This window comes from Pantherophis guttatus, chromosome 3 (genome assembly GCF_059756535.1).
Source record: "Pantherophis guttatus breed Tessera chromosome 3, ASM5975653v1, whole genome shotgun sequence".
Taxonomy (NCBI): domain Eukaryota; kingdom Metazoa; phylum Chordata; class Lepidosauria; order Squamata; family Colubridae; genus Pantherophis; species Pantherophis guttatus.
In genome coordinates, this window is record NC_142065.1 from 101,624,777 (window position 1) to 101,649,946 (window position 25,170).

A 25,170-nucleotide genomic window follows, 5' to 3' on the forward strand; every position below is an offset into this window, starting at 1 on the left:
AAATTACAATCTTGTGCCTGCAGGAGGTTGCAATCAGTTGTAAAGATGAGCCAGTTGCCAAGAACCGAACTGACATTATACGGTGCCTGTATAGCACCTGCCCCAAGGCCATCTTAATTTTGAATGGTGTAAAATGGCCGGTAATAAATCAAGAACCATTTGTAGTTAGAATGTATTAAAATTTGAATCCAAAAGAGAACAGATGCAATTCTTCCTGAAAGCAAAATTAATAAGAAAATTCATAATTAAGATTGCAGAGAATATTCTTTAGCTTCAGTAACCATTCTGAGAAAGTCTATATTTGTCACATCTCTGAATATTCCTATTATCATTTATTTTTCATCTGTGGATTTTGATTTTTTTTTTTTTGTCTTATTTGGACCCCTTCTTGTGGACTTATTTCTCTGCACTTACCAATCATTTGACTGATTGTTGGAATCCATATGATTTTTTACAAGTCATGATAGTATTGAAGGACAAATATAAAACTGTAAACAAACTGTACCATTAATGACGCCGAAGAGCAGCTTGAGCAAATAAAATGATGCAGGCTGAGGGCATAGAATAGAATCTACATGGGTACTTAGAAGGTACTTCTCAGAATCAATGAAGTCAATATGAGCTAAATAGTTTTGATTCAACTTAAATTTATACACAAGTTCATCAGTGTCTTACTACATTTTTCTTGACTTAACTCTGCTCTTATCTTCCTTGAACTATGTCATAAGGGAATGTTCTTACCATTAGGGCAGGAGAGGTCTTCTTCATGAGGCTGAAAACTGTTTAGAAGAGAAATCAGCCAAGGCCAAACACTGCAAAGCAAAAAGAGTTTTACTTACATAACACACTCCACACTCACTATTGCCTCTTCCATTGCATACCTTGTCCTTACTGCATCAAATGCCCCATTTCTTATCAGATCTCTTCTGACATAATTTATAAAAATTATTTCTATCCCATCCTTTTCTGAAAAATCCAGTAACTATCTTGCTGTATGTCAGAACAATTTTCAACTGGTATGTCTACAGCATCATTTAAATAACACAGTCACACTTTATCCCATTGGTTCAAACACAAAGGCCAGGGGTCAGCAACCCTCGGCTCTGGAGCTGCATGTGGCTCTTTCATCCCTATGCTGCGGCTCCCTGTTGCTGGTCAGCTCCACAATTGATAGGGCTTTCAGTTAGGGCAGGTAGAGGAAAAAGGATGCCGCGCTAGGAGGAGACTCTATGGTGGGGGAACGGACTTCTGGTCGGCTCCAGAATTGAACAGAGGCTTCCAGTTAGGATCTTTGTGGCTCTCTGAGTCTTTAAGGTTGCCGACCCCTGACATAGGCATTACTTAATGCCACCGTAAAACAATGCCTTATAATCGTATTTTATTTCAATCCTGAAGTAGCTACTAGGTTTTTCCTCTATACAACACAAATGGATGAAGAATTGGAGGATGCCTATGTATCCCATTTGGGGAAATTTCTTAGTTGTTCTTTTCTGTAGACTCTTTTAAGTCAGTTTCTAAGGTATACTGACAGAAGCTCTGACTTTTCCACTACTGGGCACAATCATTCAGACCTAGAAAACTCAGATCCATAGCTCTTGACTTCATGTCTAACCCAAAGCCTTCTCACAAACATTTGGTCCATCTTTGTGGGAACAGAGTGCTGTAGTACATTTATGATCCAGAGAGGCTTTTACCTTTCATGTTATTTTTTCCATTAGCTTTAACTAACCTAACATGGCTAGGCTAGTATTACATGGCTTTAGCTCCCATTTTTTCTCTTGCTTGGATTCAACCAGTCTTGTGCATTTTTTCAAATGTGGATGCTATGAGTCCCCATTCCATGTTAAGTGAAGAGAGTGGAACAAAAAGGTAAAACTTCTTGGTGGCTGCCCCATTCTGAAGAAGAATATGCTCCAAGGTATACAGAGTCCCCAACCCTTTAGTTTCTGGAAGGCTATGAAGGCCATTTTATTCCAGCAAATGTTTGACAGATAAGGACAATGCTGGGCCACCATTTTGACAGATTTTGCTGTTGGCTAGATATTTGTTTTAAGTATATTCATAATCGTTTACATGGGATTTTGTTTTAAAATATGTGGTTCTATGTCAGGTGTACCTTGAAAGTGGAGACTGCATAAACTGATGTATACATAAAAATAAATAATTCAAAAACTATATATATGTCTAGATTTTTAATGGCAAAGGATTCTTCCAGGCTTAATAAAAAGTGGCCATTTTTAAAAGTCACACAATAGAGTTTGTTTCTGACTTATGCCTTAACTGTCAAACCTTATTTGATTTTCCTCTTTAAGTCTGCCCAGAAAGGAGAAAGAATAATGCGGTAACTTGTTACATGACAGGAAAATAAAAAAACATGCTCCAATGTCTTTATTTTACCGTTTACAATCAGACATGCACTATTAACACATACTGTTGATATCCTTCTTTGATTCCAGATTTCCCGGATTTACTATATATTTGCTTTACATTCCTCTATTGCAAAACAATTTGAACAACTATTGAGTGGAAAATTATAATATAATATAATAAATAAATATAATATAATATAATATAATATAATATAATATAATATAATATAATATAATATAATATAATATAATATAATATAATATAATAATAAAATATAAATATAAATATAAATATAAATATAAATATATAATAAATATATAACATAATATAATATCTGTTAACAAGAAGTCACATTAAGCAACCAGTTTCTAATTTAAAAACCTTGCTTATTCAAACTATAAGATCCAAATATCAGGGAATTCAAAAGCAGAGCAGTGCAACTGAGTGACTGGTGAAAAATCAGGGATTTAGTTAGTGGACACAAGGAATGCCTTATGCAAATTTCTGTCTCTCTTGTTTTATTCAGCTGTTCTAAAAACAAAACCTCATGCATTTAAAGGTAACACTGAAGTGGAAACACTGTCAAAAACCTAAAAACGCCCTTGTGCGCAATCTGGAGTAGGGGAAATGCTACTTTTCTGAAATTGAAAAGAAATACCATTGCTTCTAGTCTCAAGCAGACTCCCACAGAGTTGACAGCAATTACTGCCAACTTGCATAAGTAGGTAGCAAAGAATCTTAAAATAGAAAGAGTTTCTGACTCTTCTGGAAGGTAATTGAATTTTTATATCAAAAGATACCTGTTTGCAAATGACACCTAAATTAGTATTGAAAGCAGTTTCAGTATCAAGAGGTTTGGCTCCAGGAATTTCCTTCCACGTACAGGAAAGCGATGAAGGAGATTATGTATAGGAGATCAAGGACCTCCTATACATAATAGGTCAATTCTTGACCTTGAAATTAAAATAATCTTTCTATGGGTCAACAAGGGAATTCATTCTTGTTTTACCTGAGGATAATGCAGCCATCTACAGTGGTACTTTAACATTTGTGAACTCATTTGAATTTTGACTATTTTTGCATAAATATGAGCTAAAATGAGATCAGTTCTCCATACAGTTCTTCAAACTAGATAGAGAACTCAAATGAAAAAGAGTCAAAATGATATACTGATTAAAAATCAGTAAAAATGATATAATAATGTAATGTAATGTAATGTAATGTAATGTAATATAATATAATATAATATAATATAATATAATATAATATAATATAATATAATATTATAATATAATATAATATAATATAATATAATATAATATAATATAATATAATATAATATAATATCCCAGTACTTTAAATGTAGTGTCTGAAGTGGCATAAACAGCCAACCTATACTTGAAAAGCAGTACCATCCGTCCATTATCTCTCTATTTTAGTTTGAAGTTATTTTTCTCCACAAATCCAGTTCTCTGTAACATTTAGCATTGACAGACTAAATACTTAGAAAGTATATTTATTCAAAGGAAAGGGGAGGTTACTTTAGAAGTAATTATAGCTTCCAGCTGTCAACATTACAATTGTTGAGTCATGTATTAGGAAACATTCACTGAATAATCAAAGCATGGAATTTGTGCTGTATGTAGATCTCAAACTTAACTCCACTGCAAAATGCCACTTAGAGGGATGCATCATCTTCAGCTCAAGTTTTAGAATTAACTGGTAACTAAGTATGACTGAGTACTATCACCTGATCTTTATTAATTTGCTTTATTTTTATCTATTTCAGTATCTGGCAATAGGTAATGAGGTACAGCCAGCCTAGATATCTTTGAGAGGCTACATACCGGTAATTGAAATCTAGCTATGATGACATTATTACCACACAAACAGGCATACTTAAGACTGCTACATGCTTTAAAGATAAGCTATGGATATAACTGATTTCACAAGTGGAAATAGCTGACAGCATAACTATCCACAATTTTTTAAATGATGGAATTCTGACTATGGAGTTTGTTCTCTGGGGAAATGCAGTTAGCTCAAATGACAGAAGAGTTTAGATTTCAAGCACTAAGTGCTAAGTGCCCTTAGAAGAATAGAAGACTGCTAGGAAATTCCATTTATAAAACTTGGAATCCTGTTAACATGGAAAACTGGGATATAAATGAAAGAAAATAAACTTTTGCGCAAAAGTGTCAAAATATTTCTTTCATTAAATCATTACACATTTGTGAGTAAGAATTATGTGTATTTAGTTTGAAGCATTCTCCAACCTGAGATCAAATCAAGGAATTGCTAGTAGGACTTTCAGAAAATTTCTTCCTTTTCAAATTGTGATCAAAGTTAGAGAAGAAACACGTGGCAACTGAAGATGGAGTGCAAATAGGACACATTTTATTTACTTGATTGACTATCTACTAGAGAATTCATAACAAAAACAAGATTAAGTTTAGGGATTTTCAGTTCAAAGTCATTGTAGGAAAGAAAAAAGAAGAGATGTTTAAATTGATTGCTTTATTTAAAGAAAAGAATATATTCTAATTTTGTTCCTATTTGGAAATACCTTCTGAATTTTGTGCTTATGATGGGAAAAAATGAAATTAGATTTTGTTTTGCTGATTTGTTGTTATAAAAATGGGTATGTTACAATACCTGCTGCTACTGTGTAAACGTAAAAACAGTTTAGTCTGTAATGTTCTTACCTTCTACTGTGCTAAAAAGAGTTGGAAGCTATTTTTTATTTTCCCTCTTCAACCCCATCCTTTCTCTTTATCCCTTTTGCCTCCTCTAATTTCCCATTATTTTTATTTTCCCTTGTATTTTATATTCTGATAAACTAATAAAAATTTGAACCACAACCAAGTTCATTATTTTTGTATCAGGAGAAATTTAGATTATTCATTACAAATTTACTTCACTGAATGGAAAAATATAGGCAGACAAGACTTACTATTGCCTTTCATCAACCACAGTCTCCTGAAAAACACTGGGTCTCAGTTTCAGCCAGTCCATTGAGACTTTGAGTGCAGGAAGGGGATAAGAACCCCAAGATTCTTCTTGGTAATCATTCTGAAGTGGGCACTTGCACAAAATTCCAAGAAAAGACACTGAGAAAAACAAAAGTATATAGTGTGTGTTTTTGGGTTAATTACTTTGAGCACTATACTGATATAAAAATGGTTATCAATTCAAGCAATAATTATTTCTTGCTGATCATTGCTGTTAATATTTTTTTGAAATTGTAATTCATTTCAAAAGATAAAATACAAAATGCAAATTAAAAAACAGGAACAAAAAGTAACAAAAACTACGAACAAGGCAGGAAAAAATTAATACCACCTGGATAAAAGGAAAAAAAGAAAAAAGTGTATATAACAGATATTCATAATATCTAATATTTTTTAAATAAAACTATTAATATAAATTTAGCCTTCCATCCTTCCGAAGTGAGTAAAATGAGGACCCAAACTGTTGGGGGCAATATGCTGACTCTGAAAACCACTTAGAGAGGGCTGTAAAGCACTGTAAAGCGGTATATTAATCTAAGTGCTATAGCTATTGCTACAAAACATAAGAAATGACTTGTTTCACAAAGTTTGTTCTCTACTGAGTCTTTAAAAATGCTAAAGTTGATCATATGATTGCAAAAGTTGAGCCAGGATCTTATCAACAGAGCAAACTGTGATATATGGGTAATAGACCACAACTGAGCCCAGAATTCTGGTTGTATGTCATTGGGTTTTTAAGTCAAGTCACCAAGTGACCAGACTCAATTTCATGACCATTTTATGATGGTCATTAAGCAAGCCATCATTGTTGCTAAGCAAATCTCTTGGTCATAAGTCTGAATCCAGCTAATCCAAAGGGTGTTTTTTTTTGCTGGCAAACAGCAAAAAAATCATAATATGCCTCCAAGTGACCACAAGATGCTGCAACCAGTAGTAAATGTGAGGTAGTTGCCAACTGCCCAAAATGTAATGATAGTGCAGTACAGTAGTAATAACTTTGAAGACAGGTCATGACTTTGAGTGCAACGTAACTTTAAATGGTCATTAAGCAACCAATTCTAAGTCAAGGACTATCTGTATTATCTCTGTTTTAGTATTTAAATCTATGCAAAATATGAAATAGTAATATGTGACTACGGTAACTGTGGCTCCACCATAGCCTTATAATCTTTCTATGTGCTAAAAGAAAAAGGAGGCAATTATATAGGTTAGGAACTTTTAATGTCAGGATTCTATGTGGTACAGACAGCCTATACATTAAAACAGATTCCCAAGTGTAGATATTCCCCTTTCAACATACCAAAAGAAATATGTGGGTATAACAGGAAAGCAGGGAGTAAATCAACAATTAAACGGAAAGAAGGACTCATAAGGTTTAGAAAACTTAATTTATTCACAATCTATAAGAACTCAATTGAGTCACAATTTCTCCTCTAGAAGCAGTAACTATGACATCTAGCTATATGATCACGGCATGGTAATGCACTTCAAGAACAGCATTAGCATCACAAGTAACTGTTTCTTCTCACTGCACAATCAGCCTGTGCAATGGTAAACCCACTCCAGACGTATAATCTCACTCCAGAATCCAAGACACTTGGTTAGAAAGCAATCTAGCGAATAGCTGTGCAAAAATACTCTGCCAACTGTATAACTTACTGAAGAGTGCCAGTAATTGTGTCCAGCATAGCTGTTCATCCTGACTGTAACTATGCTGTTCAGTCTCATTGCTAAAGTCCCGTAAATGGTGCAACTGAAACAGGTTGATGACAGTAATATGGACAAGCTGTTGAGAATTGAAGGTCTTTTGGAACAGCAACCTCTGCAATAATAAAAAACACATAATCCAACCTTTCAAAAATATATTATGTCAAACTATTCAATCAATTAGCATTGTGATTAACACCAGCTGTCTGCAATTACTGTAAGTTCGAATCTCACCAGGCTCAAGGTTGACTTAGCTTTCCATCCTTTCTAAGGTACGTAAATTGAGGACCCAGTTTGTGGGGGCAATAAGCTGACTTTGTATAAATATATACAAAACTATGAAGGCTATTGCTTAGCGCATTGTAAGCCGCCCTGAGTCTCCGGAGAAGGGCGGCATATAAATCAAATTTTTTTAAAAAAAATCTGACTGGCAGCTATTACAGAGCATCTAATATACTGCTGTAGACCATTTAACACTCAATTACCTCCAGCATAGCAATGTATATAGAACCATGTGAAACTGTGCATATACAAATAGCTATTGTCTCAGATTTAGTTAAGTCCCCTTCACGGTCTTCAATTCTTTTAATTCTTTATTTTATTGCTGAATGACAATTCACGTATGTAGGTGAAAATGCTATAGCTGGAAAGACCAGTGCATTAATGCCTTCTGTCTATCAATTGCTGCTGGATAGGAATACACAGAATCACTGATAGGAATACACAAAGCAGTCTAGGTAGAGAATCAAATGATAGACTCAAACAACCTTTCAACAAAATTTCTTTGCAAAAACAATTCTGTCTATCTGTCCCTCTCCCCCCGCCCTCAATCTATATACATTTAATCTCTTCCTCCATATTAAGGTCACCATGTTATTAGCCTGTTGCTTGAAGTATAAAGAGCAGAAAACACAAAGTAGCAAAATGAATGCTTAAGACCCAGGAATTCAAGTAGGAGTTACAAATGGAAACATAAGGATTTTAATGCCAGATGTGTAAGGTTGGAGGTATTACAGCACATTATTATTGTCTTTTTGTAAGATGCATGGTATCATAATACTTGTCTTCTTTCTTAAGCCAATAAAGAAAAGAAAAACAGCATTCCTACTAAAGGTAGTCCTCATGATCACAATTGAACCCAGAATTTATGTTGCTAAGTGAGAAATTTGTTAAGTGAGTTTTGCCCCCATATTAACTTTTCTTGCCACATTTATTAAGTGCACTTGTTATCACTGCGGTTAAATCACTGCAGTTGTTAAATTAATAACATGGTTGTTAAGTGAATCTAGCTTCCCCACTGACTTTGCTTGTCATAAGGTTGCAAAAGATGACCACATGACCCCAGTGATGGGGAATTGCAACCATCATCAATATGAACCAGTGGTCAAGTATCCAAATGTAAATCATGTGACCATGGGGTTATAAGCGTGAAAAATGGTGATAAGTCACTTTTTTCAGTGCCGCTGTAACTTCAAATGATCACTAAATGAACTGTTTTAAGTCGAGGACTTCCTGTACATGTTTAAATGGATTAGAAGCAGCTTCCAAGAATTGTTGCATCCATAAATCAATTAAATCAATTTTATATAGATGTTAGTTCAGCAGGAAAATCTGGGAGTATTCCATAAACTAACCTTGAATTGCTCTTCTAATTTCTCACGAAGAGGATTCAATTTCTCCAAATTCTTACTCAGATATACATGGCCATGGAATTTTATAAATGCCTTAATGAAATCAGATATTCCCCACTGAATTTTCACCTCATCACGACTGCAATTATAAGACAAAAATTGTATTTCAGTCTTGGAAGCACACATATTAAACTTTTATATTATATATGCACTTTGTAAACATTTACTGCATAAAATACATATTTATTACTGGACCTTATTTAAGGGAATTATTATGGGTTGATCTGGAGAAATAATGTTTAGTAAGAGAGTCAGAAGCTAGACAGAATTGCTTTGGAAACCACATCGTCCACTAAAAACCAATTAACCAAAACAAACTAAAGACCCATGTTAATAATAGAAGCTTAAGACTGCATTCGTGTACAGTTTTGATATAGCCAGCTGTTAGGAAAATCAATTTATCCATCCAGCCACTAATTCAAGGACTGCTCCATCTCATAAATAAAATTATAATCTAATTTATATGCAGTATTTACAATTAGGAATTCATTTACAATCAGACCAATACTGGATAAAAAGACATGGGAAAGGAAATTATTTGCTTGCAACTTTTTTGAGAACATATTGCTGCAGTTTGGACAAACAATCTATAATGTGACTATACACACTTTAAACCTTATACATGGTTAATACTTTGAACACATGAACTTATGATCCCCAGATGTTACTGAACTAAAATGGTATTTGTACAGAGACATCCAATGATACAGCAATAATTTCCCTTCTGAAATACATCCAATCAGCCTTACCTTTCCAGTGCTTTAGAAAGTGCTTTTTGTAGGTTAGTAGAAGCAGCTGGGAAAGGGAATTTCACAGCAATACTTCTGCAGTAGTAGAAAATTGTGGTCAGGTGATCTCCTTTGGAGGATGCTAAAATAGCCAGCTGATTATAAGGCTGACCTAAATAGGATAAATAAAAGGTTTGTTACTGAGTTCCAGTTTTATTTTATAAACACAATCAAGGTCCTTGTTATATTCTAAACCAAGGGTCCAAATCCCCAGTCTGTGGACCACTATCGATACGCGGCCTAATGGGAACATGAAGAACTTTCTGAATTAAATGCTGAAAAATATGAATGACTTCAATTTACAGCAAAACGATTCATTTACATAACTCCTTTTGTAAGTAAAAAAGTACCATATTTTTCAGACTATAAGACGCCCCGAACTATAAGATGCACCTAGCTTTTCGGGAGGAAAACAAGAAAAATTTTTTTGCCTCTGCCTCCCAGCAATTTGCCTCCTTGCAGCAAACAGCAAACAGCCTGGTCAGCTTCAGCCCAGCCTGATTTAGCACAAGCAGCTGACTGGTGGTTGGATGGGCCTCCAAAATACCAATGATCAGCTGTTCCAGGCTGCAGGGATTGCTGTCACCACCTATTGCCACAGAACGGGACACAAGGAAAATGGGACGCACGGAGGCCAAAAATGAGGTGTGTGGAGGCAGCGATTGCCGCAGCCTGGAACAGCTGATTGCAAATTGCTGGGAGGCAGAGGCAGAAGAGTGGGGGCCAACGGATGGGCGGGGCTTCAGCAACATTTGCTCTATAAGACGCACAGACATTTCCACCCACTTTTGGGGGGGGGGGAGTGTGTCTTATAGTCCGAAAAATACGGTATGTACATTTAAAAAATACAAGGTAAGTATGAAAAAGTTGTTCCAATCAGATCTGCAATAGAAAAAAACATTTCAGTGTGATGCTTAGTAAGCATCCTGTAAGGCAGTGGTCCCCAACCTTTGTGGCTTGGCGGCCTGGCTGGGGGGGGGGGGAGGGGAACTGGCCACATAAGCAGCAGGCTGGCATGCATGCGCATGTGTGCACAGCTTGATTTCCAAAGTGGCGGGCCAGCACGCACACACATACGGCTAAATTTGTGCAAGTTGAGCTGCGTGCACATGTACACATGTGCTGGCCTACCGCTCACACAAGTTGAGGTGCACACACAGCCCGTTTCCAAACAGGCTATGGCCCAGGGATTGGATTGGTCTTAAAAAGACTGCCCTGTCTTCCTTCTTTCCTTGCAATAACTGTGAAATAGAAGTACTTAAAACTGGTATCCTAAATACAAATAAGCCTTATCAGAAGTTATTCAACCATGTGTATTACACTTTCAAAACTCACCATTGGAGGGGACAAGCTGAGCTGCATGCCTATAATAGGATTCAGCCTGGCTGGTCTGATTTCTGTAGCGAGCTGGGAAGAGATGATTTTATTTTAAACAGAATACTAGTTTACATACACCCAATTTCTAAAATAACTTGTTTTGTCCATAATACATAGCGGTTCATGTAAGATTTGTGACCTTCTAAATATATGGTTTTTGAGTTTTACATAGTCAAATTGACTGTGACAAAATTGGTAAAATAGGACAAATATTGATCATGGCCAAACCTGAATTATTATTACTTTCCCCTGCTTGAGAGTAGCAAAAGGAATCTGGCTGGTTACGGTAAGGAACACAATGCTGTCTTTGGTCTGCTCTTACTCTCTTGTTCATGTTCTCACTCTTTATCCTCATGGCATAGTTACCCTTTGACATGTCCCTCTATTAGATGCTGGAGGGGAAGTCTAAATATTTTGTTTTCTAAGAGAGATTGAAAAACTAATTAGTAACCAGAGTTACAAAACTGCACAGGTGATCAAGTCCATCACTTTAAAGATTTCTACAATCTACAATCCAAATGTCCTGTTTGTACTGCAGTTTCACAAGGCCACAATGTCACTTAAATGTGGCATCTTCAAGACACTATTGAATATGCAGTCTTGTACTGTCTTCATAAATTGATTTATCTACTTTTTCAATCCCTCCTTGGAATGCTACCATTTGTATATATATTGCTCTCTGAAGTTAAACTTTAAAAAGAACTTTTCCTACTTCTGATACTTACCAATGTCTCCAAGGTGGACAAGGCAGTGCTGGCATATATATGAGCAGGAGCTAGATTGTGGCTTCACTATGGCGCTGGTGTGCGTCTGTTTATTGCTGATAATTCCCAACTGAGAGGACTTCACACGGCAGGGCAAATCCACATTAAATACCGTGCACAGCTCCTGCAGTAGCTGAAATTAGAAATTATCAGTTATATCTAAATCTCGGATTCTCTATTGAAGCTTGGTTAAACATATTTTTGTTATTCTCCATCATAATCACTTTGTCTTGAAGTTATTCAAGAAGATTTAATAGAACAATAAATCTTTTTACCATTCTTGTTTTATTTCTTCTTAAGATTGGAAGTTTTGAGCTCATTGGTTAAAAAAAATGTGAGTTTTTTTCCTCACGCTTTCAGTGGTCAAAAAAAATTATAACACAGGGATGATAAAAGACTTTAGAGATCCTGAAGAGCTCTTATTAACTGAAAGAGGTAAAATAGAGACCCATGGTCTGATTTGTTTTAATATAAATAAGTATCAATCTTGATTCCTGGCAACTACCTGGAATTTTCTTAGGAAGATTTTTAGACCAATCCCTGGAATTTTCTTAACAAGATTTTTAGAAGTAGTTTGCCACTGTCATTCCTCTTTGGGACGAGGGTGAGAGTGATTGGTTCAAGTTGGCTTCAGGACAAAAGCAGGACCAGGATTCATGATCCCCTAGGTTTCTAAATTGGTTTCTATAAATACTAGTGTGTTTTCCCGAAAATAAGACCCTGTCTTATAGTTTTTTGAACCCCAAAGTAAGTGCCTGGCCCTATTTTCGGGGAGGTCTTATTATTTTGGGGCACCTGGAGGAAACCAGAGGAAATGGTGGGGACTGGCTGCTCATGCGTTTAAATATTTTCAGGGAAGGCTTATTCTCAGGGGGGAGCTTATTCTAGCCCATGCGCTCAAAAGCCCGATTGGGCTTATTATCAGAGGATGTCTTATTTTCGAGGAAACAGGTATACCAAACTAGTTTTGGTAGATAAATAGGTAGATAGATAATTCTAGTTCAGCATTCCTTTTTCCAAATCAGTCAAAATTAATACCAAAGAAAAATCTCAAAACAGGATTCGTATCTCCTTTTTATAATTTTCTAATAATTAGTATTTCAGACATACATACTCTTATTTCAGACACATAATCTAATCTTGACATATCGCCATCATGTTTGGTTTTCGCTGTTGGTTCTATCTATCTATCTATCTATCTATCTATCTATCTATCTATCTATCTATCTATCTATCATTTCTGGCCATTCTTATTTTAATAATTTTTTAAATTAAACCATAAAGGCCTGGTTAGCATGGAACACTAAGAAGAAAAACCATTCATGGCTTACACATCACATTTTAAGAGTGGATGAGTGACAGCCTGATTCTCATACAGAAAAGGCTATCATAAAAAGATAGCAAAGTACTCTGAGACCAAGGAAAGCACAACTCAAAATCTGATAACTTAAAACATGGGGAGACATTCAAGCTTGGAACTATGAGATTGACATATGGCAGATTTCCTACATGCTGCTATATATAGAACTTCTTCATAAAACTATCTAACCTTTTTGCATCTGTTTGAAAATATGAATAGAGAGAGATAAGAATTTTATAGATGAGCTTGAAATGTATAGCTGGGTTCTACACAACTCAAACAGATTACGTTGTGGTTTACTACATTACTTGAGCCAGCCTAATGACTGCATTGTTTATTACTCTATTTAAGCCTCTTGTATGAAGCTGTAAAAACATAATATGTAAAATCAGATTCCTTCAGACTAAAGAATAATGGACTCTATTATGTGACCTTAAGAAAATGGTTCTATAATGTTATAACTGATATCTTATATGTTTTTTTAAAATCAAAACTAAGTATATCTTTAATTGATTTGCAATTCTTTGTTATTTCAGAATCCCTACAATTGTTGGTGTTTTTTGGGAAGATAATTTCATAAATATTAGCATAGGTGCAAGCAAATAAGAAAATATAAGAGATATATTATGAAAACTCTCTCTTTCAATTCAGGCTACCTGTTGATTTAACATCTTTAGCTGTTTTTATCTCTTTTTTAGTTTTGTGCACAGTAATTGAGCAGCCAATACATTTAAATAAATAAAATTTCATATCGTTCAGCAACAATACAATTTCCATACCGTGGTCATAATGCTATCCCTTGACTCACCTGCGTATAGAAGCCACTAGCTGCTTCTAGAAATAGAGAGAGGTTTGCTTGAACTTCACTCCGGTTTGGATTTGCTCGGTTTTTTGCTTGACCCTGTAGAGTTGTGATCTGATTCTTAAAGGCATGATTCCACCTAAAAAAAAGGAGCAGCTTTCATTGTTCTATTTTACACAAAAAAGCTGATATACTGAATGATACCTGCTTGAAGGAGAAGGGAATATAGGGGGAGTGCTGTTTCAATGAAGCTTCTAGAGTACCACAAATATTATCTTCATGTTATGACCATATATCTACCTAACCCTTCTCTTCACTTGTTGACATTTATGTCAAACATCAGTACTGACCAAAAAGATTCATGGCAATGAGGATTGTCAGAAAGCCTGCCTAGTAATAAGAACTGGGAGTGAGTATTACCCTTTTTTCTCTTTATAGTCTGGACCAAAGAAACCTCAGATTGCTCAGTAGAAAAAGGTCCAGAGGAAAATGAACCTGGCTGTCTACAACATTCAGTGATAGAGCAGCTGCAGGGAGTTTCTTCTCTGCAAAGTAGAACACTATGTTTGTGATGCAGCAAATGCCTGGAACTGAAAGGCTATGCATTCTGGACACAGGTACTGGACAGGGATATCAAGAACTGCCAGCTAATACTTAGTACCCACAGAAAATGCCAATGCTGAATTGGATATAAATTCATCCAAGGCTTTGGCTTGAATGAATGTTTTCCCAGCTTTCTTTTTTTCTTCTCCTCTTTCCTTGAATGTCTTTTTTTTTTTTTTAAGTTTGTAAGCTCAATGACAAAACTTACTCTTTTTTAATTGGGAGTCAATATGTGCTTGAAATCAGCCAAATAGCTATTATATTATCTCTCCTATATTACCACCAACTACTTGCAGTGTAGGGGTGGGGGAAAGAAGTTTCATTTAAAATCCAATTTTTCAAAATAATTTTCCAGTCTGCACACATCTTGTTCAGTTCAGTTCAATTTAGTTTATTGATTGGCCTATAGGTCATATCAAAATACAGAATTCCTAACACAAATTATTAGTAAAATTTTATTTAAAAAATTTAAAATGAAATTGGAGTAAAATACAATATATAGATGTTATTCAACATAAGATAAAATTATATTTCAGTATAACCCATATAATCTACCCCAATCAGACCCACATATGCCGATCTCAACCAAACCATTTTATTCAAGTACTTGTTCAGTTAAAAAAGAGATTGTACATATAGTCCCTGACTTATCACCACAATTGGAACCAGAATTTTGATTGTAAATTATTGCAGTCATAAATCAAGTTGGACTGGATTTAATGCAGTGGTGAAATGTAAAATTTGTTACTACCGGTTCTGTGGGCGTGGCTTGGTGGTGGTGGGGGTAATATGACTGAGTGGGCGTGGCCAACCTTTTTTTTTTTACTTTTAAAACCATTTTTTCTATAACCTCTTCAGCTGAATAAAAAAAATGCTTTTAAAGCCTCTGACGATCCCAGCTGACTTGCCTGATCGGCAGAGGCTTTCTTTCTTTTTTTTTTTAAGCCTCTGATGATCCCAGCTGAGCCGCACGATCATCAGAGGCTTTTTTTTCGGCCAAAGAGGTGGTAGAAAAAATGCTTTTAAATTTTTTTTTAAAAAGCCTCTGATGATTGCGCGGCTCAGCTGGGCAATGGTGGGGGGGGGGGCAGGGATTTTTGCTACCGGTTCTCCGAACCACCCGCCTCCATCGCTACTGGATTGGGCGATCCAGTCCGAACCGGGAGCATTTTACTCCTGATTTAATGACAATTTTTATGGTAATAATTAAGTGAATCACAGTTCTTCAATGGACTTTTTTTTTTTGCCAGAAACTAGGCAAAAAAGATTACAAATTGTGTTTACATGAGTACAGGATGCTATAACCGGTCATAAATGTAAGCCAGCTGCCAGGCACCTGAATTGCGACCATAGGACTGTGGGGTTGGTGTGATAGTAGAGATTATAAATCCCAGGCCATCATAACTTTGTTAAGTGAGGACTACTAGCATCTTTTAAAAAATAATATAAGCCAAACTTAGTTATACTTACAGATCCTGTTCCACTTTTTTATCCAATGCATACTCCAAATCTGTTACTAACATTTTCTGGTATAAGTCCTGTAAAGCTTGTCGAGATGTCCAGGCTTCGGCTGGTCCCAGCTTCGAATCTGAAAAATACATACATATATTTGTGTGTGTGTGTGTGTGTTTGTGTATGTATTTATGTGTCTGTCTCTATGTACACTTCCCCTACATCCGTGATGGCAAACCTATGGCACACGTGCCAGAGGTGGCAGGCGAAGCCCTCTCTGCTGGCACGCACACCGTCTCCCCTGGTCAGATCTCTGTGACATTTCTTTCGTGAGCTTCTGTTTCCCTGTAAACGACAAAACAGAAGCTCACAAAAGAAAAAGATCTTATCTCTTGCCACGCTGCCGGTGTTGGGATGCCCTGCCTCCCGCTGGCTAGCTGGTCTTCAGGTCTCTGCTGCGCATGCATGCTTGCCTGCGCATGCCCACGCACACACATGTCAGTTTGAGCATGCAATGTCTAAAAGGTTCGCTATTACTGCCCTAGACCAATGGTCCTCAAACTTTGTTATCTTGAAAATCTTTCTCAATGTGAAAAATTGTATGGATACAAACTTTAATAAAAGTTTTATATAATACCTTGTCATAGATTTCTCTCCTTTAAACAAAACAAAGGCATGAACATTTTACAATTTCACTATAAGCATAAGTGTAAACAGTCATGTGGACCCCCAAGATAATTCTTAAGGAACCCTGGGTTTCCAACAAACAGTCTTGGTTTTATTGATTCTAGACCAATAAAGCATTGTCTTAGCTCTGAACTAGCTTGCACACAGTTAATTTCTCTTTTGTTTTTGCAGAATTCAAAATAAGAAATTTGGAACAGTGGCACATGGAAGTTAGTGGAAATAACAAGATTTTCATCTGATCTGCAAGACTACTGAAGACCAGTTGTGATCCAGTTGACTCCAAAGTATCTAAAATATTTGAGTAGTAGTGCTAGTCCTCCCTTTGTCCTCATTCCTGCTGCCACCCTGTATTTGAGGTTGATACCTTTGTATCTTCTTACTCCAAAGCTAATAGGAAGGATGGCTCCTCAACCACATCTATTGATTTTAGTAACTCACTAGACCAGAAAATTAATTAAAACCTGTTTGTGAATTACAATAACAACTTTCAATGAAACCTGATTACCTAAATTTGGCAGATTTAGATGGTGAAAACATTACCTGTCATGTCAGCCTTCAGGACTTCTGCCTGCCTGTATATAAAATAGATACAATACGTTAAAATAATCAATAAATATCAATATTTTAAATAAATTAAAAATGCAAGAATATTCAGGTCTTATGGATTTGTGCAATTTATCTAAAATGCAATCTGAAATAGAATCTCAGCTCATGTTCTAAGCTTTAACCTTCATTATAATATATTATGAATAACATTTTTACCCAGTTCGCAATATATATAGATGTGCTGCCAAAATATAAAGCAACAACAGATTGCTAAATTATATTTTTTTCACACAGTGGAAGAAAGGAATAAAAAAGTGGGATCCTGGGGATTGAATCAAGCTTAAGTATTCATATATGAATTCATACCCAAGCCATTAGATTAGCAGATATTTTTGTTTTCAATCTCTCTAAGGTATAGCTACTAACACATTTTACTGTTATTTCACATAAATGCCATCCTTCTCAGCATCTTCAATTGGTACTTTAAGTTTTATATTTATTGTAGCTGTTATATAACACATTGACAAAACTATTCCATGCATGTGTTTAGGTCATTTTAGAGCCATTGTTGAAATGATTGGAATTGGCTATTGCACAGAACGGCTGCAACATCATAAAATATTCATTTTCTAGAGGAACCTAAGTGTCCAGATCCTGACATTCTTTGAAATTACTCTTTTGAAGTATCTTTTCAGTTCCAATTCAAAAATGCTTTCTACCATCCCAACTTACTCCTTTACTTAACTAATTATTAAGAATAGAAGAGAGTAAATTTAGATGCAACTACTAAGACAACTGTTTCATAAAACTTTGTTCAAAGAAAAAAATTGCTATAGTGCAGCTCTGATGGAGTAAGTTATTTATAAATATGCACGCTTGTAGCAGTTTTATGCACAACTCCTGGTTTTTACAAGATCATTTTTCATATTCAAGCTATCTTAAAACCTATTTGGAATATGTCCAACACTGGGATTTTTAGGAATTTAAAATTTAAATTTATGTACTGAACAGTTGTTATATAGAAGACAATTACCACAAGGGGAATTCAACAGCATTTATAGGAAGGAGTACTATAGCTTATGTATAAATCTTAGTGTCAAGTTTCCAAATAACACCCCCAACAAAGTAAGACTCCGAAGCAGGCATTTCCTCAAAGTTCCATTTTATTAGAGATGTCATATTGGCACATCTGGGAAAACCTGAATCTGAAGTCTCCCGAGTTTTCTCCACCCAAAGGAAAATCAAAGTCCCTTCCCCTGCACCCACATGTCCAATACATGGTCCAATCAGGTCACCATCCTAACTGGAGTTGTTTCCCAGCCACGCCTCTCCAGGTGCAGGCTGCATGTCTTTGACTCCTAGTGAAAGAATGTTGTTATGGCTATACATCTCACCCCATCACCATCCAACCCCCCCTCCCAGTTCCCACAGCATGCCCATCCACCAAGTGTAGAAGCCCTGAAGTGCCAAAGAAAAAGATGGCCTCCAGGGCTGACACTTAGCCAGCATGCCAATGGTGATGATGTGTATGAACAGCAAATAATAGGCAATCTTTAAAATACACACACGTACACCAGTTAAAACTTACATGTGTAGCAAGATATTTAAGTACAATAATTACTGGATTAGTTTCCTACATTAAAATCTCATCTAGGGAACATCTGTTACCCACATATATATAATCAACAATATATTAAGTGGAGTTTTTTCACATTAAGCCACTTGCCAAACTAATAGCTCTTCCTACCTAAAGTCTTATTACACTTCTGCATAAAGTCAAAAACCTAAGAAAATGAGAGTTGGTTTTTTCCGCATAACTGGACAGGATAATACAAATATCTATTTTAACTTGTGTTCCTAATCTGTTTTTTGTGGTGCTGTTTTTGATAGGCTGGACTGTTTTTTCCCTTTGGGTAAAGGCAGATGCAAAAAACGAGTTAAGTAGTTCTGCTTTTTCCCTGTTCTTGTCACCTTCTTGCCACTTCCTCCCAGCAATGGACCAATTGTTTCCTTGACTTTTTTCTTGTTTTTAAGATATTGGAAGAAGCTTTTTTTGGTTATTTTTTACTTTTGTAGCAAGCCTTTAATCGCTGTGAGCCTTAGCTTTCCTCACTTCATCTTTGCAGACTGATATTCTGCCTTAGTTATGTGCCCCTCTTTCCATTTTTTATACTTGTCCTTTTTGTCATTCAATTTGTCAGAGATTTCTTTATGCAGCCATGCTGGTTTCTTTTGAGAGCTGTTATTTTTCTTCTTCATTGGTATTGTGCTACACTGGGCTTTTATAATCGCACTTTTCAAAATTTCCCAAGCTTCTCAAGTTGTTTTCGCCTTGAGGATTCTCATCCATTGAATCCTTCCCAAGCTCTAAGTTTATTGAAATTAGCTCTCTTAAAGTCCAAGACTCTAGTTTGACTTTGTTCTATTGCTTGTGCTTGCATAATGTTGCATTCCAATATTGCATGATCACTCCCCCCAAGGTTCCTGCAGCTTCAACACCTTCTATCATTTCATCTCTGTTAGTGAGAATTAAGTCCAATATGGCTGATTCCCTTGTTCCCTTCTTTACTTTTTGGGAAACAAAGTTGCCTGCTAGGTTTGTCAGGAACTTGTTTGATCTTCCACTTGGTGTAGAGTTTGTCTTGTTTCCTATTTCAGTTTCTTTCAATTTAGTCATCTACCCACATCCTCTTTAGAAATATTAATAATTTTAAAGAAAAGCACTCTTAAGATACAAAACTTGATTTTTCATGTTTACTTCAACAGCTAAAAAATTAAAAACTTCTTTCCAAAATGCTAAAAATAAAGCAATTTGAATTGGAGAAATCCTAAATACTGAAGTCCTAACTGCTTATGTTGAAGAGTAATTTTATTCAAATATAATCATTTTTTCTAATTATTTATGAGAACATGAATAATTTAGCTGGAAGAATTATGAAAAAAATGTTTCAATATATGCTGTATTTCCTCTGCCTATGCCTTGTGCAAATACAACACACACACACACACACACACACACACGCCATGCTATGTTTGTTCATTTTCCTCTAAAAACAGACTTAACTCTGAAACTTAAAGGCCTGCTATCAAAGTTCCACACCAATTTCCTGTCAGCTGCTATTTTCAGTCTCAAAATACATCTTCCAAATCCTGCTGTTTCATTTAGCTCTTTTATTTCCACATTAATATTATTTTGAAAGAACTACCAATATTTCCCAAAAGAATAAGACACACAGGATCGAAAAGAATATATCCTTATGATTCTATGATGCAATACAGTTGTAGTAAAGGCACATTATTCCCTTTCCCAGAGGTCTGTCATTCACACACATAAACATTGGCATTTTGCTGGTATATAATAAAAAAGAGGTGATAAAGAAATATAATTTTATGTCATTTTATTCTATTTTATATATTTATGTATCAAATTATTGTATTTTATCCTATAACTCTCTCATTTTAAATTGTTTGTTTAGAATTTTATTGGTAATATGTGTTTGAACCTGTACGTTGATATGGCCTATAGGCTAATCGATAAATAAACATATATAAATATATATATATATATAAGCAGAAATTCAATAGAAGTAATATTGTCTGTCTCTGTTTTCATTAATATCTATTTTAGACAGGGTGGATAAAAATCAATGATTTTTTTTAAAAAAATCAAAAAAATCAGATTTTTTTATTTAAATAGGATTTTTTTGATTTTTATCGAATTTATTTTAATAAAAAACTTGGGGTAAAAATCTATCATAAGATACTTTTCTATTTAAGATACATAAATAATTTAGTTTATTCAGCATGAAATGGAGCTTAGTTATGTAGCATGAGGCTGTATATTCTGCAACGCTGGGACTATTGGTGAGTCAACAGTGGGTTAAAGGAGTAGCAGAGATGACAGCTGCTCTTTAAAAATTATGATTTAAATCGAGTTGATTTAAATCAAGCCTTTTTACTAGTGATTTAAATCATGATTTAAATTGTGATTTAAATCAACTCGATTTAAATCAAATCCACCCTGATTTTAGAATATCCAAAATACAAGCTGAAACAAGAAACTGACTAGAGTTAAAGCCTAACCTATTTAATCACATTTGCCATACGAAATCACTTTTATTTAGCACTATAACAAGAACAGTACACCTGTCACTCTCTCTCAGCCCAACCCACCTCACAGGATTGTTCTTATAGGAAAACAGGAAGGGGAAGGTATACTGGATATGTTTGTTGTCTTGAGTTACTTGTAAAAATAATACAGGTAGTATACAAACAAACAAATTAAGAGCAACTGTGCAGATGAGAATATAAAGAAAAATGTTCAACAAATTCACTGTTTATCATTATTACTTTTTGGCCATGATAACTCTAAAATATCTATTACTTTTCTGTTCCAATAGGAACTATTTACTTGCATTATTACCCCAGTCATTAGAGAGAGTTTTTTTAAAGCCACAATTGACAATTCCTCTGCAAAGTGGAAAATGAGACCCACTGGAATACCATGGTCCTGAAACTGGAAGAGGCTGTGCAAAATACAAGTATCACACTCTTTTTTTTACCAATCTCAGGCACTTCATAAGGATTAAATCGACAAACAGTAATGCCTACAAAACTGATGGAACATTTGTCTCATCTTCAAATGAACAGCTTCAGAGATAGAAGGAAATTTTCCAAAAACTCTACAACCATGAAGAGCCACAGGTGTCACCACTACTCTATTTATCCAAATGCCCCTCAAAAATCAGGAGTGAAACATTGTGCCCACAATAGAAGCATAAAGGTAACAAAAATAAAAAATAAAAAATGGGAGAACAGATGGATGGAGCTACAACTGCGGCACCCAGAGCTAGTGACCATTTCATTAAGTGACTACATTTATAGTTAATTTGGTATTCACAAAAATGAAATGAAATATAATCTATTTTGAAAAAAGATGACAGCAATTCAAAAGCAACTGGACCGTAAGTTTTATTGTCAGTATCAATAAAGGAGAATATTTATAGCTCATGGTAGTAATGGTACAGTGGTCTAAGCACCCTGTTATTAACACAGCTGCCTGCAATTACTGCTGGTTCGAATCTCTCCAAGGCTCAAGGTTGACTCAGCCTTCCATCCTTTCTAAGGTAGGTGAAATGAGGACCCAGTTTGTGGGGGCAATAAGCTGACTTTGTATAAAATATACAAAAGTATGAAGGCTATTGCTTAATGCATTGTAAGCCGCCCTGAGTCTCCGGAGAAGGGCGGCATATAAATCAAATTTAAAAAAATTTTTTTTTTTAAAAAAAATGAGGGTCCTTTGTGCTCTCCGAATTGGTTGTTTTCTTGCAGACATTTCATTACCCCAAACTAGCACTGATGATGTTACCTAATTTGGGTAATGAAACATCTACAAGAAAATCACCAAGCTCAGAGAGCACCAAGGACCCCTCAATTATTGTTAGTCCTTGGAAAGGTCTTCATAAGAATCAAATAACTACATTTCCAGAAACAATAGGAAAATTAATTAGAGGAAAGTAGTCTAGTTTCCACTCAAATCAAGGTTACGTGACCAGGTTTTCATCATCAGACAACTAATGGATGAGAGAATTCAATAATATAAATAATCACTTGCTCATTGACTTTGAAGCAACTTTGACAATGTACACTAGTCAGTTTTATGGAGAGAACTGAAAACCCACAAATTCTACAACAATTCCAATAACTGTGTACATATCCAAAATTAATGTTCAGTTCTTGATTCGAACTGGCATTAGGTATGGCTGTGTGATCTCAACCCTTCTGTTCAAAGTCATACAGATGCTATTATGGAGAAAGGTTTGGAAGGCACTGCAATGAAACCCATTATCTTCAATTGGGGCTGGAATTTCTATCATTAGTTGTTACAGTCATATGTCAAGGCACCCACATGATTGAACCTGATTTTTCCACTCTTTTTATGGCAGTCGTTAAATGAATCACACAGTTGTACGTCTGAACCATGTAATCATTAAGCGAATAAGGTGGTTGTTAAGTAAATCCATTCTCCTGAGTGGGTCAAGCTTTTTGCTGGCAACCAGCAAAAATATCGGAAATCAAGGTCTTGTGACTATGGAACACTGCAACTGGTCATAAATGCAAAATGATTTCCAAGTACCTGAAATGTTGTCCTGTGACTCCGCAAGGAGTGATATGGTAGACTACTACAGCACATCATTTTACAGTACATTATGGGCCATACAGCACCTTGTCCAAGGCTGCTGCAATACTGAGTGGTTGTTAAACAACTGGTTGTATGTCAAAGACTATCTGCATTTGTGTACAATATCATAGAAATTGCTAATATCTTATATATCATCAACACAGTTGATTATACAGTAGGAAAATTGACGGTAGAACAAAGATTTTGACAGTTGATGGATCTCAATCTACCTCAACAAAAATTGTGGTAGGTAGTTAAGTTTAGGTAGTTAAGAGTAAGTTAACCAATTCAAATATCTTGGGTTGCTGGTAGAAGAACATAAACACCATTAAAAAACAGAACTAGCTAATCGAATTGGCCAGGCCAATTGCTGTCCTATGATCTTTCAACTAGTGCTTCAGGAAGAAACAAAACACTTCAGTGAAAAGGAATAAAAATCTTCAAGACACTAGTTCTGCCAATCTCACTATACAGATTTGAGACATGAACCCTATTAAAAGCCAACCTCAATAAGTCTGATGTTTTTTTAACATGACCTATTGTATATTCTGCTAATCTCTCTACACAACCATCTGAATAATGACTTCATCAGACTGAGATGCAATGAATAACCTACAACTGACAAAATACAAAAGCACAGATTAAAGTGCTATGAATATATGTCTAATGCCAGAACATCTTCCTTATATTAATATGAAGAAAAGTGGCCTACATAGTGAAAGGTCCAAACAACACTTTCCAAAATCTGAGCAGAGCAAATTCAAGGCAATCTGAAAAAAAAACACCTCAATCTAAACAACACGAAACTATAAGAGGATATATAACACTCCTATTGTTGTTTTCTCTCATTCTAACCGACCAGGCTTTTTCAGGTGTTTATAAGAGCTGTTTGGGTGAGAATGTATAATTTATTTGCTTTAAACAACCAGAATAACAAAAAGTATTTCTGTTTTTAATTAAGATTCAACAATGAGACATTACAGCTAGTGTTTAATTCAAGGTTTTTATTTTAACCACAAAAATGCAAGACAATATAGCAGGCAGTCGCTTTTTCTAGTTAGTATCTGGATAAACTTGTCTAAATTTTTATGCCTGTATCAGGGGTATCAAACTGGAGGACCGTGGGTTGGATGCGTCCCACCCAGGTCACGCCCACCCCAGCCCCACGAAGAAAAAAAATGTCATGATACGTCACGTGATGGCAATGTGACGCCACGAGTTTGACACCCCTGGCCTATATCATCAACATGTTTTTTGTGTGTTTGGATGGATCAACTGGTAACCCATTGTTGAGGCAGAACACCCATATAAGTGTAAAAGAGGAGTAATGGCAGCACACTTTCTAACTAAAATTGTTTTTGTTGTAATAGGACATTTCTATTAAGAATTGGAATTTAAAATACAAAGGAATGAAGTTATTAAGAAAAGAAAATCTAAATAAAAATGCAATTGGAACTGAAGATAAAGAAAATTTGCACAGATCTGAGCAATTTAAAGAATTTGAGGCAAGAAAACTTGAAAAATAAGAAAATCAAAACTAATCTATCTGTGAAGTACAAACTGGACAGTAAAGGAATTGCAGAGACTCTAGAACAATTGAAACAAAGTATCATGGCTATTGCAGAGAAAATCAAACGATATGCCAATCAAATAATTCAATTCCAACAGAACTTGCACTCGAGAGCAAATCAGCATCAATTCTACAAAACGCTTGAAAATATGGAATGACCGGTCACAAATAATGTAAAGCCTGGCAAAGAAGGACCCTAAAATTTTGGAAAAGTTTGTGGGAAAATAATTGGAGTCACAATAGGCATGCAACATGAATCAA

At 35.4% G+C, this 25,170-nt stretch overlaps 1 protein-coding gene across 2 annotated transcripts in view; it reads right to left on the reverse strand.

The window, feature by feature from the left end:
• SMG7 (SMG7 nonsense mediated mRNA decay factor) overlaps positions 1–25,170 on the reverse strand; it is a 64,590-nt gene that overhangs the window by 27,619 nt on the left and 11,801 nt on the right. For both annotated transcript variants that reach the window (XM_034409638.3, XM_034409639.3), the window contains exons 2-11: positions 17,153–17,184; positions 15,944–16,061; positions 13,877–14,009; positions 11,670–11,841; positions 10,903–10,974; positions 9,529–9,679; positions 8,723–8,858; positions 7,041–7,203; positions 5,324–5,480; positions 742–812 (exon numbers count right to left, since the gene is read on the reverse strand). In XM_034409638.3, coding sequence (XP_034265529.1) covers positions 742–812; positions 5,324–5,480; positions 7,041–7,203; positions 8,723–8,858; positions 9,529–9,679; positions 10,903–10,974; positions 11,670–11,841; positions 13,877–14,009; positions 15,944–16,061; positions 17,153–17,184 — 1,205 coding nt within the window. The remainder of the gene's footprint in view (positions 1–741; positions 813–5,323; positions 5,481–7,040; positions 7,204–8,722; positions 8,859–9,528; positions 9,680–10,902; positions 10,975–11,669; positions 11,842–13,876; positions 14,010–15,943; positions 16,062–17,152; positions 17,185–25,170) is intronic.